This window comes from Lonchura striata, chromosome 13 (assembly GCF_050655825.1).
Source record: "Lonchura striata isolate lonStrDom1 chromosome 13, ASM5065582v1, whole genome shotgun sequence".
In the NCBI taxonomy this organism is placed as follows: domain Eukaryota; kingdom Metazoa; phylum Chordata; class Aves; order Passeriformes; family Estrildidae; genus Lonchura; species Lonchura striata.
The window spans coordinates 19,071,987-19,088,099 of NC_140715.1; the positions used below are offsets into that span (position 1 = coordinate 19,071,987).

General features: G+C 61.3%; 1 protein-coding gene across 13 annotated transcripts in view; it reads left to right on the plus strand.

Moving 5' to 3' along the window:
- Positions 1-16,113, plus strand: part of ABLIM3 (actin binding LIM protein family member 3) — a 49,981-nt gene that overhangs the window by 22,994 nt on the left and 10,874 nt on the right. For 7 of the 13 annotated variants that reach the window (XR_014958344.1, XR_014958342.1, XR_014958345.1 and 4 more), the window contains exons 2-11: positions 6,370-6,510; positions 9,301-9,484; positions 9,585-9,697; positions 11,725-11,851; positions 11,924-12,017; positions 13,521-13,608; positions 14,046-14,104; positions 14,653-14,724; positions 15,058-15,213; positions 16,042-16,071. Coding sequence is in view for 5 of the 13 variants with exons in the window: in XM_085591585.1 (XP_085447711.1) it covers positions 6,370-6,510; positions 9,301-9,484; positions 9,585-9,697; positions 11,725-11,851; positions 11,924-12,017; positions 13,521-13,608; positions 14,046-14,104; positions 14,653-14,724; positions 15,058-15,213; positions 16,042-16,071 (1,064 nt within the window). In the remaining 8 variants the exon portion in view is untranslated. The remainder of the gene's footprint in view (positions 1-6,369; positions 6,511-9,300; positions 9,485-9,584; positions 9,698-11,724; positions 11,852-11,923; positions 12,018-13,520; positions 13,609-14,045; positions 14,105-14,652; positions 14,725-15,057; positions 15,214-16,041; positions 16,072-16,113) is intronic. The other 6 variants (XM_085591582.1, XM_085591583.1, XM_085591584.1 and 3 more) reach the window with 3 other exon arrangements.

Below are 16,113 nucleotides of genomic sequence, written 5' to 3' on the forward strand. Positions count from 1 at the left end.
ACCTACTACCTATATTACAAAGTGCTTTTCTACTCTAAACCAATCTGTGAGTGCCAACATCACCAAGAACATGGAGGCAAGGAAGAAGAAGGAGGAAGAACAGGATCAGCCCACTTTCCTCCATCTTAGAACTTCTGACCCCCATGTACAAAGTAAAAACCCCTCTGTACAGGTGCTAAAACCCCCCTGTACAATACTAAAAAAATTTCCCCTCTACTTTGCAACTACTTTTACTATCCCATCTAACCCTTTGTGACTGCTTGTTCCACCTTCAAAGTTGGTAACTCATTCCATGGCTCAAACCCAAAATCCCAGCTGTTTGCAGCTGCCTGCCAGGGTCTCAAATGCTTCTGACCAAGGCCTGGAACCTCCAAAAATGTCTGAGGGACATTTGGAGTTCCCACACCTGGGGGCTGCTCTGGGTGGTCCCCAGTGCCCCCAGTGCCCCTGGCCCAGCCTCAGGGATGCTTGCAGAGGATGGAGGAGCAGCTGGAGCTGCTGCAGGCTCAGAGCTCCCACAGCAGCTCCTGGGACCTGTCCCCAGCCCATCAGGAGCACCCGGCCCTCCCCTGCTTAAAAATGTCAATGTTAAATGAGGAGCCACCTGATGCTTCTGCGTTTTGCTGAGGGGAAGGATCAGGAGAGAAAAATCTTTTGTCCAGAGGTAAATCTGGTGTTTGGTCCTTGATGGAAATGGATTTTATCCGTGGGAGCTCCGTGGCCTGAGTGCTGAGACGGCCGTGCAGGGCTCAGATCCAGCTCCAGGGCTGAGCACCCACTGCTGCTCCCTTCTTTATTTCAGGGCTGATTTGGCTGAGCCTTTAGCGGGTCCCTCACCCATCTCTGTGCCGCTGGCACCCCCAGTGCCCCCTCCCCAGCAGGGCCCTGGGTGGGTACCACGGGCTCAAAGGTCTTTTCCAGCCTGGTTAATTCACATTGCCACAGGTCACAGCCTGAGGCCCTCCCGTGCCTGCCCGAGGACCGGCATCATCCTGGCTCCCAGCCCATCCTCCCCTTCCTTCCCAAGGCGTTTTTATGGCTGCAGCCAAACAGGAGAGCAGGCAGGAGCTGCTGCTGATGAGAAACCCACATCCCGTGGCCCTGAGTCGCCACCCTTCCTCCCGGCACCCCTGGGACACAGTGCAGCTCCTGCTGCAGGGGAAATCCTCCCCTTGGAGCCAGCCAGGCATCCCAAATCCCACCCCAAATCCCCAGTTGGGGTGCGGCCTCCTGGACTGTCCCCTCCTTGTCCCCACATCCCAGCAGAGGTTTTTTAGTTTGGACTCGCTCTGTGCCCCCAGCCCAGCACGCCGTGTCCCACCCCCACCGCCTCACCCGGCCTCTCCAGAGCCTCCAGAGCTCCCAGAGAAATTCCTTCCCCTCTTCCAGAGCCTCCAGAGCTCCCAGAGAAATTCCTTCCCCTCTTCCAGAGCCTCCAGAGCTCCCAGAGAAATTCCTTCCCCTCTTCCAGAGCCTCCAGAGCTCCCAGAGAAATTCCTTCCCCTCTTCCAGAGCCTCCAGAGCTCCCAGAGAAATTCCTTGGTGCCACCACCCTCAAGGGGGTTCAGAGGATTTCCAGCCTCAGGGACCCTGCAGGGGATGGGCTGGGACACTGCTCGCTACTGGGAAGCACTGGGAGGCACTGGGAGGCACTGGGAAGCACTGGGAAGCACTGGGAGGCACTGGGAAGGGAGTTCAGCCCCACGGAGGTGTGGAGATTCCTGCCAGCATCATCTGTCAGCATCCAGCACTGCAGGGGCTGCATCCACCCCATGGTGACAGCCACACCTTCCCCCAAATTCCAGGGGCTGCATCCACCCCATGGTGACAGCCACACCTCCCTCCCCATTCCAGGGGCTGGATCCACCCCATGGTGACAGCCACACCTCCCTCCCCATTCCAGGGGCTGCATCCACCCCACGCTGGCACCCCTTTGGTGCAGGTGCCAGCTCTCAGTCCCTGCATCCCCCCCTGGCACCCCCAGACTCAGTTTCCCATGCTGGCGCTGCCTCTCATTAACCTCAGGGTGAATCCTTTGCTTTGCCCCTCACCTGTGGCTCTGCCAGCATTGTGTAAATGTTAATTACTGTTAATCAAGCCAGGCGTGCCCATCTTCCCATGGAGATGCTGTGTGCTGGCAGCAGGGCTGGCTGGGAATTCCCAGTTACTTGTGGATAACGATCCAAACCCCACCTGGAGCAGCTTCTCCCTGATAGACTTTTCCTGGAGGAAAATGGGCTGGAAGAGGGAAATGGGTGGGGAAAGAGCACCACCTGCTCTGGTCCCAGTGAGGAAGGAGGGATGGATCTTCAGAAATGCCTCTGGGAAGCTGCCCCTGCTTTGCTGCTGCTCGGGTACGTGGGGCTGTGGGGTTTGGGGGAACCCGGGCTGCTGGTGGGGCTCGTTCTGAGCTTGTGCCCTGCTCTTCGTGTTGGTGGTGAGCAAACCCTCCGAGGCAGATGGGAATCACCCCTGTTATCCTTCCACTCCTGAAGTGCTCGGATCATTCCAGAGCTCCAACATTTCCCCATCCTGCTGCTGCCTGCAGGAAGAGCACAGGAAACCAAGCGAGGTCCTTGACCCAGCCCAAGCCCAGGAGGGGATTGCCCGGGGCAGCTGCAGACTGGGAGCTTGGAGCAGCCCCTGGGCAGGTCCCTGTGCCCTCCTGGGGGCTCTGGGGCTGTCCCCTGCTGGCTCACACTGGGGCACCTCTGCCCAACCCTGGGGCAGCAATCCCTGACCGGAGGTGCCACCTTCATCCCGTGTGGGAACCCCAGCCTTGCTCTGGGGTCCCGTGTGGTGGTGAAATTCCTCCTCCAACCCGAGCTACCAAAGAAAAACTGTGCAGCCTCTTGCTGTTTGGTCTCAAGGCAGTTTATTGTGAGTTATCTAAAAGATTTTCTTCTGGGGCTGCAGCTGCTTGGTCAGTGGCCTGGGCAGAGGAACATACACACCCTGACATCCTCTCTGTCTGTGTCTTCTTCTTCTCTCCCCCCGCCCAGGGCTGCTGCTGTCTTTTATATGATATATTACGTGTAACATGTTTATAGTTTTCCCCCAATACCTACTACCTATATTAACAAGTGCTTTTCTACTCTAAACCAATCTGTGAGTGCCAACATCACCAAGAACATGGAGGCGAGGAAGGAGAAGGAGGAAGAACAGGATCAGCCCACTTTCCTCCATCTTAGAACTTCTGACCCCCATGTACAAAACCCCCCTGGACAGGTGCTAAAACCCCCATGTACAATACTAAAAAATTTTCCCCTCTACTTTGCAACTACTTTTACTATCCCATCTAACCCTTTGTGACTGCTTGTTCCACCTCCAAAGTTGGTAACTCATTCCATGCTCAAACCCAAAATCACAGCTGTTTGCAGCTGCCTGCCAGGGTCTCAAATGCTTCTGACCAAGGCCTGGAACCTCTAAAAATGTCTGAGGGACATTTGGAGCTCCAACAATCTGGATCTCTGGGAAATCTGCCGAGTGCCCACGCAGCCCCGTGGCATCTCCCTGCAGCCAGAGCCCACCAGGAACCAGCCAGGACATGGGCACAGCCCCACAAAACCTGACCCCGTGAACTGTGGGCCTGGAGAGCTCTGAGCACACTGGGGGCAGGTGATGGCATTCCTCGGGCAGCTCCCACCCCCTCTCCACGGCTGCTGCATCCCAGCCTGCCAGGCTGCTAATGCTACTTAGGTGATTAGTGGATTATTGGGTGTAATGAGCTTTGCTGGCCCTGTGCTGGGGGCTGTGGGCTGGGTAATGCTTCCTGCACGGGGCCACGGGGTGGGCAGCTGCTGCTGCAGCACAGGCACACAATGCTCCAATGTTCCCGGACAAAATTCCAGCCTGGCCTGGAGGTTAAGCACAAGTCAGGGAGCTTTGGGAGGGTGGCGTTCCCTTCCTCACACAGCCCCTTGAATATCCTAGGCTAGCTCAGAGGTCCTAGGCTGTGAGGGGAGGAGTATCAGGAGATGGCAAAGATTTCCAAAAGGGGCTCTTACCCCAGATATGTTGGTTCAGCTCTCTTTATTCTGTGGTGTCCAAGGGCAAAAGAGAATGAACAGGAATTGTCAGGCGTCTGTACAGACTTTGGACAGGGTGGGCTTCCCTGGCTCTCCCCCAACCCCGTTGGGGCAGGAAGGAGGGTCCAGGGTGATCTGATCAGAGTCACAGGGAATGGGGAAGGGGCACAGAGTGCCCATGGGCTCACTGTGACACCAGGGTGATTGAGGGTGCCCTGAGCCGGGTCCTGGCCCGTCCCCACGGGCACAGCCAGCAGTGATGGATCAGATCCAGCTCTGGAGCATGGCTGAAAGCTTCTTTCCCATCCTCAGCTCCTTTTCCTGAGCTTCCCTCCCATCAGAGCAAGCAAGGGCTTGGTGAGGTGTTGCTATGGACACCAGGAAGTTTTCCCTGGAGACAGAAGCCCGCACTAAGTGATGCCTGCGTGTTCCGACACAGATTATTATTTTTTTTGTCCCCCCCCCCGCCTTTCTTTATTGTGAATGTTTCAGTGTGGATGAATTCCTGGCTTTCCCCCCCGCCTCTGTCCTGCTTTCCTCTCCCAGCTTTGTGCATTTCCATGGCTGTGTCCCAGGGCTTGGCTTCGTTCTGGGCCAGGGCGTGAGCTGTGGGTGCGTGGGAGGAAGGTTCAGCTCTGTAACTCCTGCTCTGCTGGAGACCCTTGCACAGAAGATCCCTGATTTATTCCAGCCTTGGGAAATCCTCTTGGTGCCCTCGGGCAGCTGCAGAGCTCCTGGGCACCCACTGCCACCAGTAACCATCACTGGGGGTGCTGGATTCCTGTTCCCAGAGCTGCTGTCGTCTCTTCCCTGCTCCCTTCCTTTTGTTTGGGACCTCGGAGTGATTTAGGTCTGGACTAATTAGTCTCTGCTGGGCTAGCTCCAGGCCTGGCTCCCATTTTGTCACTCCTCTGCTGGCACTTGGTGTCCTTTAGTGCCTCAGGTGCCTCTGAGAGCTCTTGGCTTGCAGGGATGGGAAGGCCCAGAGCTCCTGGAAGTTCTTGGAAGTCAAGGCTGGGGTCTGAGCTTTGAGGAGGGCACTGGGAGCTTCCCTCACAGCCCATTCCCAGCAGCTCCAGGGATGGAGCTGTGCTCCAGGGGGTTCAGCCCCTGTGGCTCTGGGCACTTGGCACAGAAAATGGCATTTCACTGTGGAACAATCTCAATGTCATTTTGACTTCCCTTGCTTGGCTTTTGAAGCCGATAATGGGCTGTTTCTGTTCCCTGTCACTTGATCTGCCCCTGGGTGAGCGAGGAGCCTCTGGTGAGTGATCTCCTCTGTCCTGTGCCCCTTCTCCCCTGCTCTGCAGGGGCTTCACAGGCTGCCTTTCAATCAGCTGCTTCTCTTGTTCCTGGGAATGCAGCTCAGCACGGGGTCAGAAAAGCTCTGGCCTGTTGAAATCCTCCTTTTTGCTGCTTGACTTGCCCAGGTTGTGACTCCCTGTCGGAAATCTCACAGCAAATAAAGCCTGCAGTGCCTGGCGTGGTGTCAGCCTGGCTGGAGCTCCTGCCCAGCACTCGGGGTGGGGCAGGGGAAGCAGGAGCTGCTCTGTTCTCCCTGGCTTTGGGAATTGCCTTCAGGCAGCAGAGGGATCCCTAGGGAGGGGAGGGTTTTACTCTGAGAGTGGGGTGAGGCTGCTGGGCATCTCCGGCGTGCTGCTCCCAGAGGGAGGGAGGAGTGGAGGTGAAGCCCAGCAGCAGAAATTCGGTTTTTGCCCTGCCCTGCCCTGCAGCCCCAGAACCGCCCTGCCCTGGAGGGAGCCGTGGGGCTGGGCTGCTGCTCCTTGCTGTGGAGGTGACAGCCCTGCCAGGGCCAGGCACTCGATTGCTGGGATGTTTGAAAGCTCCTTGACAAATGTCTCCTTCCTCCAGCTCCTAAGCAAACAAGTGGAAGCTGCAAAAAAAAAAAAAAAAAAAACAAAAAAAAACAAAAAAAAAAACCAAAAGACAGCAGTTCCTTCCCGAGCTGCTGCCAGCAGGAGAGCTCTGGGGATGGGACAGCTCTGGGGATGGGAGAGCTCTGGGACAGGACAGCTCTGGGGATGGGAGATCTCTGGGGACAGCAGATGCAGCAGATGCTGTCACCTGGTTGTCCATGCAGGGACAGGGTGCCCTGCACAGTTTGGGACTGCAGGCCCACGAGCCTCTTTTGTGGGGCAGGGAAATCCCAAATGCAGAGGGCTGGGCTCCCATCTCGGAGTCCCCGGGTGCTGTCCCTTGCCCTCAGCCCCTGGCCATGCCACAGCCGCCGGCTGAGCTCGGTGCAGGGACAACCCGGCCGTGTCCCAGATCCTAATGGACCCTTCCCCTCTGTCCTTCTGCTGTCCCTCCTTCCTGCCAGCAGTTCCCTACCAGCAGAAGCCCCACACGGCCGGGAGCAGCTCCTCTGCCATCCAGTGCTACCGCTGCGGGGACACCTGCAAGGGCGAGGTCGTGCGCGTGCAGAGCAACCACTTCCACATCCGCTGCTTCACCTGCCAAGGTAGGACAGGGCTCCCCAAAAAGCTCCTGCGCGGCCCTGGGGACCTGCCTGGCCCACCGAGGGGCGGGCACACAGCTGGGGTGGCAGCTGCAGGGGGGATGTGGTGTGGCACCGGTGGCACGGGGCAGGCAGAGCCCCAGGGTGATGCCAGAGGCAGTGTCACCGCCCTGGGGCAGCCTGCAGGTCCCGAACGTGCCCGTCTGTGTCTGGGGAGGGGTCACCGTGTCCTTCAGCTGCTCCTAAAGCACGAGGAGGAGCAGGGGGAGGAGGCACTGCCAGCCTGGCTGGGAGGCAGCGAGGTGGGGAGATGCCCAAAGCAGCTCCTGACAGAGCTGGGGCTGGCTGCCACATCCCTGTGACACCCCTGGGACATCCCTGTGACACCCCTGGGACATCCCTGTGACACCCCTGTCACCTGCCCATGGCATGCAGCTGAGCCTGGGTGCCCTGGAGCTGGCAGGAGAGGAGCAGAGAGGTTCTTTGGATCCTCCTGGAGCAGCAGGGGAGAGCTGCAGGGCTGTAAAGCTCCTGGTGCAGAGCTGCTGCTGCTGCTGAAGGGCTCCTCAGCTCCTTGATGGGAGCAGCAGCTGCTTCTGCAGGCTGTAAAATTCCCATTCCAGGGCTTTTTAAAGGCTCTCCCAGGCTTCCTGTGCTGAGCATAATCCCCATCCCCTGCCAGGGAGCAGAGGGCTTGGCTGCAGGTGACACTCCCCGGGCTGTCCCCACCCTACTGCAGCCCTGTCCCCCGTGGTGGGGACAGCCCCAGATTTTTGGGAAGGGGGATCTGTCCCGGGATGCCCTCAGGTCGTGCTGAGCATGCTGCCCTCTCCCAGCTCGGCCCGGAGGATCCAGCAGGGGCTGAGCATCCAGACAAAGAGCTCAGACAGCTTCAGAGGGAGCAGGAGCCAGCAGGGAGAGCCTGGCAGGGCTCACTGCCCGATTTCCAAGTGAAGGGGAATAAATAATGAGAGGAAATCCTCCCGTCTCACCTTCCCCTGCAGCTCTCACCTCCTGTCACCTCTGGCTGGCTCCAGCCCCGCTGCCTGTCCCTGGTGTGTGTGTGCCCAGGAGCTGGCACAGGACTGAAGCCGTGGGATGTGCTGCTCCCACAGCAAGCAGGGCACGGGGCAGCCTCATTTTATCTTGCATTCACTTCCTGATGCTGTCCCCGAGCTGCTGGTGGGCTGTTTGGGAGACCCAAATTCCCCTGCTGGGTACCCCAGCCCCAGGGATGCTGCACAGGACAGGAGCTGCATCCCTGCAGCAGCATCCTGCTGTCCCTGCTGTCCCTGCCTCCCGGGGCTGCAGGGACAGGACAGAAGGACAAACAGACACCAAGGTGGCAGTGCCAGCGCGTGCTCATCGCTCTGTGTCCCCTCCCCACCCTGTCCCCTTGCAGGACAGCGGATGGGCACCGTGCCCAGCCCCGGGGGCACCCTGTGCCACCCCTCTGCCAGGCTCTGCTGCTCTCCAGGCCCCTCTGGCTGGAGAGGCCGTGGGAGGGAGACGATGCTGAGGGTTGGCCATGTCTGCTTGGATCGCTGTGACGGGCTGTGCACCACCCACCTTCCCGCAGCAGGGCTGGGCAGGGCCGGACATCTACGGGAAAGCAAGCAGGGTTTGGGAAAAACGAGCAGGGTTTGGGAAAAACGAGCAGGGTTTGGGAAAAACGAGCAGGGTTTGGGAAAAACGAGCAGGGTTTGGGAAAAGCAAGCAGGGTTTGGGAAAAGCGAGCAGGGTTTGGGAAAAACAAGCAGGGTTTGGGAAAAACAAGCAGGGTTTGTTCGTCCGTGTCCGGGGAGGGCACATGGCAGGGACAGCACCCCTGCCCGCTGTCCCCAGGGCACTGCCAGCCGAGAGTGCCCAGCGGAGGGGCTGAGCCCGGCCGGGCGCCGGGAGGGGATGCCCGGGCAGCGCGGTGCGGGGCCGGGGATGCGGGACAGGAGCTCCGGTGCGGGGCCGGGGCTGCGGGACAGGAGCTCCGGTGCGGGGCCGGGGATGCGGGGCCGGGGCTCCCCGCGGGAGCGGCCCCGTCCCGCAGCCAACACTGACACCTTGCGGGAGGGAGCACCGACATCTCGGCCGGGAAGGGAAGGGAAACCCTCGGGGACACCTGCAGGAGGCTGGAGAGTGTCGGAATCTGAGCTATTGATGATTCTGAGATTGTAGAAAGTCTCTGTCTGTCAGCCCCGCTGCCAAAGAAGAAGTTGTAATTAATCTGTGCTGGTTTCCAGGTTGTTTATTCTGTTTATCTCTCACATGTTCTGCTGCCCTGCCCAGCTCTGTCCTGCAGGGCAGCGTGTGGGGCTCTGCCCTCAGTGGGATGTGACAAACATTAAATACCAGAAACTCCCTGGGCTGCATTTACAAGAACGTGCCAATATCTGTCACCTACGTTGGACAGTGTGTCCCCAGCCTGAACCAACAGAAAAATGCCAACACCACAGTGAGACATGGAGGGCATGAAGAAGGAGAAAAAGGACAAGGCACACCCAATTTCCTCCAGCTTGTCCCCTTTGGACCCCTAATCTGGAATCCTAAAATTTTACTTTTGCACCCATGCCACACTTAATTATTACTGATATCAAACACTCAGAGCTGGTAATTGATCCTGTAAGATTGAAAACTCTTTTCCATGGGCAGAGATCACATCCAGTGTCTCTGGGGGCTCTGTCCAGGGGGTTCCTGACCCCAGCCAGGGTCCCAGGGCAGCCAGAGGATGCTCTGGACTCCCACAGGACAGGAGGTGGCTCGGGGCTGCCGCCATGGCCGCGTCTCCTCTCCCCGCAGTGTGCGGCTGTGACCTGGCCCAGTCGGGTTTTTTCTTCAAGAACCAGGAGTACATCTGCACCCACGACTACCAGCAGCTCTACGGGACCCGCTGTGACAGCTGTGGGGACTTCATCACCGGCGAGGTCATCTCCGCCCTGGGCAGGACCTACCACCCCAAGTGCTTTGTCTGCAGCACCTGCAGGTGAGTGCTGGATGTCACCACGGGCTGGTGGCCCCTTGGAGAAGGCTTTGTGGAGCTCCCGGGGCCCTGCTGAGCCCTCCCCGCCTGTCCCTGGCCGCAGGAAGCCGTTCCCCATCGGAGACAAGGTCACGTTCAGCGGGAAGGACTGCGTCTGCCAAAACTGCTCGCACGCCCTGCTCAGCGCCAAGCCCATCAAGATCCACGGGCCCAGCCGTAAGTTGGCCGCTGAGCCGTGGTGGACACGCAGAGAGGGGCACAGGACAGGCTGTGGGGTCACCGTGCAGCCCTGCAGAGCCCCCGGTGTCACCGAGGGGTGGGAGGAAGGACGGGGCTGTCCTGCAGCTCCACCCAGCCTTGCAGCTGGTTTTGGAAACTCTGTGGGTGAGCTGGGCAGGTGCCACCGCCCTGGCAGGCGCTGTCTGGGCTCGTGGGGAGGTTCTGGAGCTGGGGTTGCCCCCAGTCGGTTGCCTTGTGTCCAGCTGGCTGCCCTGGGAGTGCTCCTGGGGCTTCCGCAGCACTGGCGTTCCTTGAAAGGTTTGTTCTGCTCAGCCCCTTGCCCTGGTGAGCCCAGGGAACCCCAAAAAGTCAGCTGGAGGCATGGACAAGCTCTTTAGGGCGGGTTTGGCCTCACTTTTGACCCCAGGTTGGGAGGACCTTCCCTTCCTGCCGTGGGAGTCAGTGCCAGACACAGAGTCCCGCAGCCAGGGCCAGGACTGGGTGTCACCGTGGTCCTTGCCACCCAGTCACCGTGCTGGTGGTGGGCTTGGTGCTGACAGACCCCTGTGAGCCCCCCGAGCTGCCTCCAGCCCTTGACAGAGGGGACGTGGCAGGGTTGGACTGAGCCAAAGGACAGGAATTGCCCCATTTCCCCCCGGAGCTGCCCAGGGCCGGGCTCTGCCTCCCTCCTGCCTTCCTCTCTCCCTCCCCATCCCCTTCCCGGCGCTGCAGCGGGGTTACCTGAGGACACCACGCCTTGTTCACGGCACTGCGGGCACACGGAGCCTGTCCCTGCCCTGCCCCGGTGGCCCTGGCACTGCCACCAGCAGGGTGGCAGGGCAGCTGCTGGCACATTCCCTAGGGAAGGATGCCGAGCCTCTCCCTGCCACCCCAGCCCTGCAAAACCCCAAACCAGCAGCACCGGAATGAGAGAACAGAAAAAAAAAAACACAACTGCTTTTTTTTCCCAGGACTCAGAAATCTTCCAGGCAGGGATTTGGCAGGGATGGGCTGGCTGCTCCTGCTTCCCCCGTGGTGGGGATGGGGTTAAAGAAAACCCCCTGAGGCAGCCCCGGGGGAGGAGAGGACGAGGAGAAGCCAAGGTCAGGGGTCCCCAAGCCAAGGTCAGGGGTCCCCAAGCCAAGGTCAGGGGTCCCCGTGTGCTTCCTGCCCAGCCCTGGAGCCAGGGGAGGAAGGGAGGCCGAGAGGGGCGAGCGGGGCTGGCCAGCGCAGCCCTTCCTCTGTGGGCACTGCCCAGCCCTGGGCACCTGCCAGCCCAGCGGGGCCCTCCCAGCCCATCCCGGAGCCAGCCGGGCTGGGAAGGACCTTGGAGCTCATGGAGTCCAACCTGGGAGCCAGCAGCTCCTCGTCAGCTACAGCCTGGCGCTGGTGCCACGTCCAGGCTTTTCCAAACCCAGCCAGGGATGCGGCCCCAGTCCCTCCCCGGGCAGAAATTCCAGTGCCCAGCCGCTCTCTCGGGATGCCCCCGTGGCACAGGGAGGGATGCAGGAGTTCCCCAGGGATGCAGGAATTCCCAGGGATGCAGGGATTCCCCAGGGATGCAGGAGTTCCCCAGGGATGCAGGGATTCCCCAGGAATTCAGGGATTCCTCGGGATGCAGGAGTTCCCCAGGGATGCAGGGATTCCCCAGGAATTCAGGGACTCCCAGGGATGCAGGGATTCCCAGGAATTCAGGGATTCCCCGGGATGCAGGGCTCCCTGCTGTCCAGCTGGCCTGGCTGTCACCCCGAGGGGAGCCCAGCTCAGGGTGTGGCTGGGTGCCAGCAGAACCTCAGCGGTCGCAGCTTCCCCGTGCTGGGGACAAGCAGAGGTGACAGATTTCCAAAACGAGATGATCCCCACGAAGCTGCCTGAGGAGCAGGGGGTTCGTATCAGCCCCATCCTCCGGGGCAGGGCTTTCCTCTGGCTGTGAGGGCAGTGCCAGGGCTGGCAGCCAGCCGGGGTGGCCCAGCAGCACCCATGGGTGTCCCTGCCGTGCCCACATCCCCTCCCGTCCCCCGCAGACTGCGCCGGCTGCAAGGAGGAGATCAAGCAGGGCCAGTCGCTGCTGGCGCTGGAGAAGCAGTGGCACGTCAGCTGCTTCAAGTGCCAGACGTGCGGGGTCATCCTCACGGGCGAGTACATCAGCAAGTGAGTGCCAAGCGCGGGGCTGGGGCGTGCGGGGGGCTCGGCGGGCGCTCACCCGCTCCGTGCCCTCCCAAGGGATGGCATCCCCTACTGCGAGTCCGACTACCACGCTCAGTTCGGCATCAAGTGCGAGACCTGCGCCCGCTACATCAGCGGCCGTGTGCTGGAGGTGAGTGCCGGGCTCCGTGCCAGGGCCGTGCCAGGGCGGGGGTGCCACGGTGCCAGCCTCCGTCCTGCAGCGGCTCCGTCACGGCCTGAGCACCTCCAGGGGCTGGGAGAGGGGGAAGCTGCAGCAGCCCTTGGGGCTGGGGACACCACCGAGGCACGGTGGCCGTGGGGGACCTGTGTGGGGGTGCTGGGACCTGTGTGGGGGTGCTGGGACCTGTGTGGGGGTGCTGGGACTGTATGGGGGTGCTGGGACCTGTCTGGGGATGCTGGGACCTGTGTGGGGGTGCTGGGACCTATGTGGGGGTGCTGGGACCTATGTGGGGGTGCTGGGACCTGTGTGGAGGTGCTGGGACATTTCTGGGGGTGCTGGGACTGTCTGGGGGTGCTGGGACCTGTGTGGGGGTGCTGGGACTGTCTAGGGGTGCTGGGACCTGTGTGGGGGTGCTGGGACCTCTCTGGGGGTGCTGGGACCTTTCTGGGGGTGCTGGGACCAGCCCCAAGCAGCTGCTGCCATGCTGGGCTCTGGGTGCCCCCAGCCCTCCCCTGGGCACATCCCTGAGCACATCCCATGGATACAGGGATTCCCCAGGGATGCAGGAATTCCCCATGGATACAGGAATTCCCCAGGGATGCAGGAATTCCCAGGGATGCAGGGATTCCCCAGGGATGCAGGAATTCCCAGGGATGCAGGGATTCCCAGGGATGCAGGGATTCCCCAGTATACAGGGGTTCCCAGGGATGCAGGGATTCCCAGGGATGCAGGGATTCCCAGGGATGCAGGGATTCCCCAGGGATGCAGGAATTCCCAGGGATGCAGGAATTCCCAGGGATGCAGGGATTCCCCAGGGATGCAGGGAAGATCCTTTAGGGACAGGAGCTGGCAGCGATGGCCACGGAGGTCTTTGGGGTCCTTCTCCCTTTGCTGCTTCCCTGCTGTGACACCGGCGGCCAAATTTGCTGTTTTTCTCCAAATGTGTGGGGGAAGAGCTGGTGCAAAGCCTGGCTGCAGAGTCTCCTGGCCGCTCCCAGAGTGCCACCTTTGCAGGGCCACTGTCCCTGCTGCTCCGGGACCCCCTGGCTCTGCTGTGTTGAAGGTTTTGGGGAGAGCAGGAGGGTCCTGCTCTGGCTCGCAGGGTGCAAACGGGGATGAAGCATCCCCCGGTGATCTCCAGGGGAGGTGGAGGGCTCCGAGGCCACCCCAGAGAGCTTGGTCACCTCGTCACTGCCAGCAGGAGCAGCGAGGGCTGGCAGGGTCACTCGGGGACAGGGACAGGGACAGGGGCAGGGTCACTCAGGGACAGGGACAGGGTCACTGAGGGACAGGGACAGGGATAGGGACAGGGGTAGGGTCACTCAGGGACATGGGCAGGGTCACTCAGGGACAGGGGACAGGGACAGGGTCACTCAGGGACATGGGCAGGGTCACTCAGGGACAGGGGACAGGGCACAGGGGCAGGTCCCCGTGTCCCACCTGGCTCAGGGGCTCCTCTGCTCGCCCGTGCAGGCAGGAGGGAAGCACTACCACCCCACCTGTGCCAGATGTGTGCGCTGCCACCAGATGTTCACGGAGGGAGAGGAGATGTACCTGACAGGTAGGGCCGTGGGGGCTTGGGGGCTGGCACTTGGCAGGGTCCCTTTGTGCAGCAGTGCCCGGGATCCCCTCTCGCTGCTCTCCATGAGCCCTGCCCTGGGCTGGGACCTTTTCCTCTGCCCCACACCTGGGCAAAGCCCCAGCCCTGCCCCCTCCAGCCCAGAGGATGGAGGTGCTGTGGTGCCCCAGGCTGCTGTCACCCCGCTTTAACCAGCAGCAACTGCTTGGGCCACCCCAAATCCCCCCGAGTTTGCTGTCCCAGCTGAGGTTTGGGCCCTGCCCCGTTCCGTTCCTTGTCACAGACACTCGGTCCCCGCTGCGCCGCACGTTCCCCTGGCACTGCTGGAGGTGGCAGGGCACGGCAGGGGGACCTGGCTGAGCCCTGGCAGGGCTGGCCGTGCGTGGGGCTGAGCACTGTCCCTTTCTGCTGCCCTGCAGGCTCTGAAGTGTGGCACCCCATCTGCAAGCAGGCAGCCAGAGCAGAAAAGAAGCTGAAGGTAGGCAGCGGGGCGAGGTGGCACGTCCCAGGTGCCACTGTCTTTGAGCCCCTGGTGGAACTGTGATGTCCCCCCTTGTACAGCCCCCTAAATATCAGGCTGGCCCAGAGGTCTGAGGCTGTGAGGGGAGGAATATCAGGAGATGGCAAAGATCTCCAAAAGAGGCTCTTACCCCAGATATGTTGGTGCAGCTCTCTTTATTCTGTGGTGTCCATGGGGAGAGCGGGGCCAAAGAGCAGAACAGGAAATGTCAGGGGTCTGCACAGACTTTGGGCAGGGTGGGCTTCCCTGGCTCTCCCGTTGGGGCAGGAAGGAGGGTCCATCGGTGTCACAGGGTCCCGGGGAAGGGGCACAGTGTGCCCATGAGCTCACTGTGACAGAACTGAACTGCTCTGGCAGTGCCCACGCCTGGGGCGGCTTCCTGAGGCCGCCCAGAGGATGATGCCGAGACTGTGACAGCCAAATCCAGCCCCAAAGCAGCAATCTGCCTGCCCAGGGGCCCCTCCTGGCCCTGCTCTCACCTGCCCTCCCCCTTTGTGCCTCCACAGCACAGAAGGACGTCAGAAACCTCCATCTCCCCGCCTGGCTCCAGCATCGGCTCCCCAAACCGTGTCATCTGCGTAAGTGCAGCCTGCCCCGCCAGAGCTGCTCCTCAGCGGGACAAGCCCGGAATTTGGGGACAGCACACACAGATCCCCTTGTCCCAGCAGCACGCCGTGCCACCGGTGCCGTGGCACAGCTCAGGAGCACTCGGGGGGCACAGCCCTGCCCTCCCAGCTCGCTGCCCTGCCACGCTGCCTCTCGCTCCTCTCCCTTACCTGTCCCTGCTGCTGGGGTGGCCGTGGGCTCTGCCTGCCCCGTGCTGCTCCACTCTGTGTGCTCCAGCCTCCCTTCCCTTCTCTCCTCCTCCTTTTCCTTTCCATCTCTCTGTCTCTGTCTCTCCCTCTCCCCAGGCTAAAGTGGATAATGAGATCCTTAATTACAAAGACCTGGCAGCTCTTCCCAAGATTAAAGCCATCTATGAAGTGCAGCGCCCTGACCTCATTTCCTACGAGCCCTATCACAGATACACGTCGGATGAGACGCTGGAGAGATATAGCTATGGGGAGGTACTGAGGCTGCAGGAGCCCTGCCCCACCTGGGCACGCCTGGGGGGCTGCTCCGTGCCAGTGGCAGCAGTGAGGGGGGCAGCAGCGGGGCAGGGCCTGCCCAGAGGCGTGGGGAGCTTCTGTGATGGAGGCAAAGGTGATGCTGCTCTAGAGGCAGAGAGATCCCAGTGAGCCCAGGGCTCGTGCAGGGACAGACAGGGCTGGGGGAGAGGAGTGATGGGCAGGGAACCCACCCCGACAGCCCTGAGCCTGGCCTGGGCACACGGTCCTGCTCAGCACCTCTGGAGCAGCTCTGGAGCAGCCCTGGAGGAGCTCTGGAGCAGCTCTGGAGCGGTGCTGGCCCTGCAGCCCAGGAAGGGCTGGCCCTGCATTCCTGCAGGCTGGGAGGAGGCCATGCTCAGGCACAGGAGTGTCCTGCCAGCCCTGCTGGGGGAGCTCAGGGAGCTCAGGGAGGACAGGGTGTGAGCAGCTCCCACGGGAGGGACCCCTGGAGCGCTGCTGGAGGAGGGTTTGCCAGCAGCACCTCTCACATCCCCCCATCGTCCAAGGTTCTGCCACAAGCCTGGGGTCCTGCAGCCCACCCAGGGTGGTGCTGGCAGCGTGGCCATGGCCCCTGTGCCTCCTCCTCTGCACGGAGCTCTCTGAGAGCTGCTGATTCCTCCTGGCCAGGGCTCCCTGCCCAGCCCTGCCCCAGTTCAGTCTGGTGTGGCCCCAGTGCAGCACAAACGAGCTCTGTGGGACCCCAGCCTGTCACTGCTCCTCTTAACCGTGTGCTGTCTCTCTCTGTGTCTCTCTTTTCCTCCTCACTTTGCCTCCTGCTGCCTCCAGTCCCTGGGGACCCTCTCCCCGTACTCACAGGTAACGTCCCTGTGGGCACTGGGGGCTGTCACCTGCTGCTGC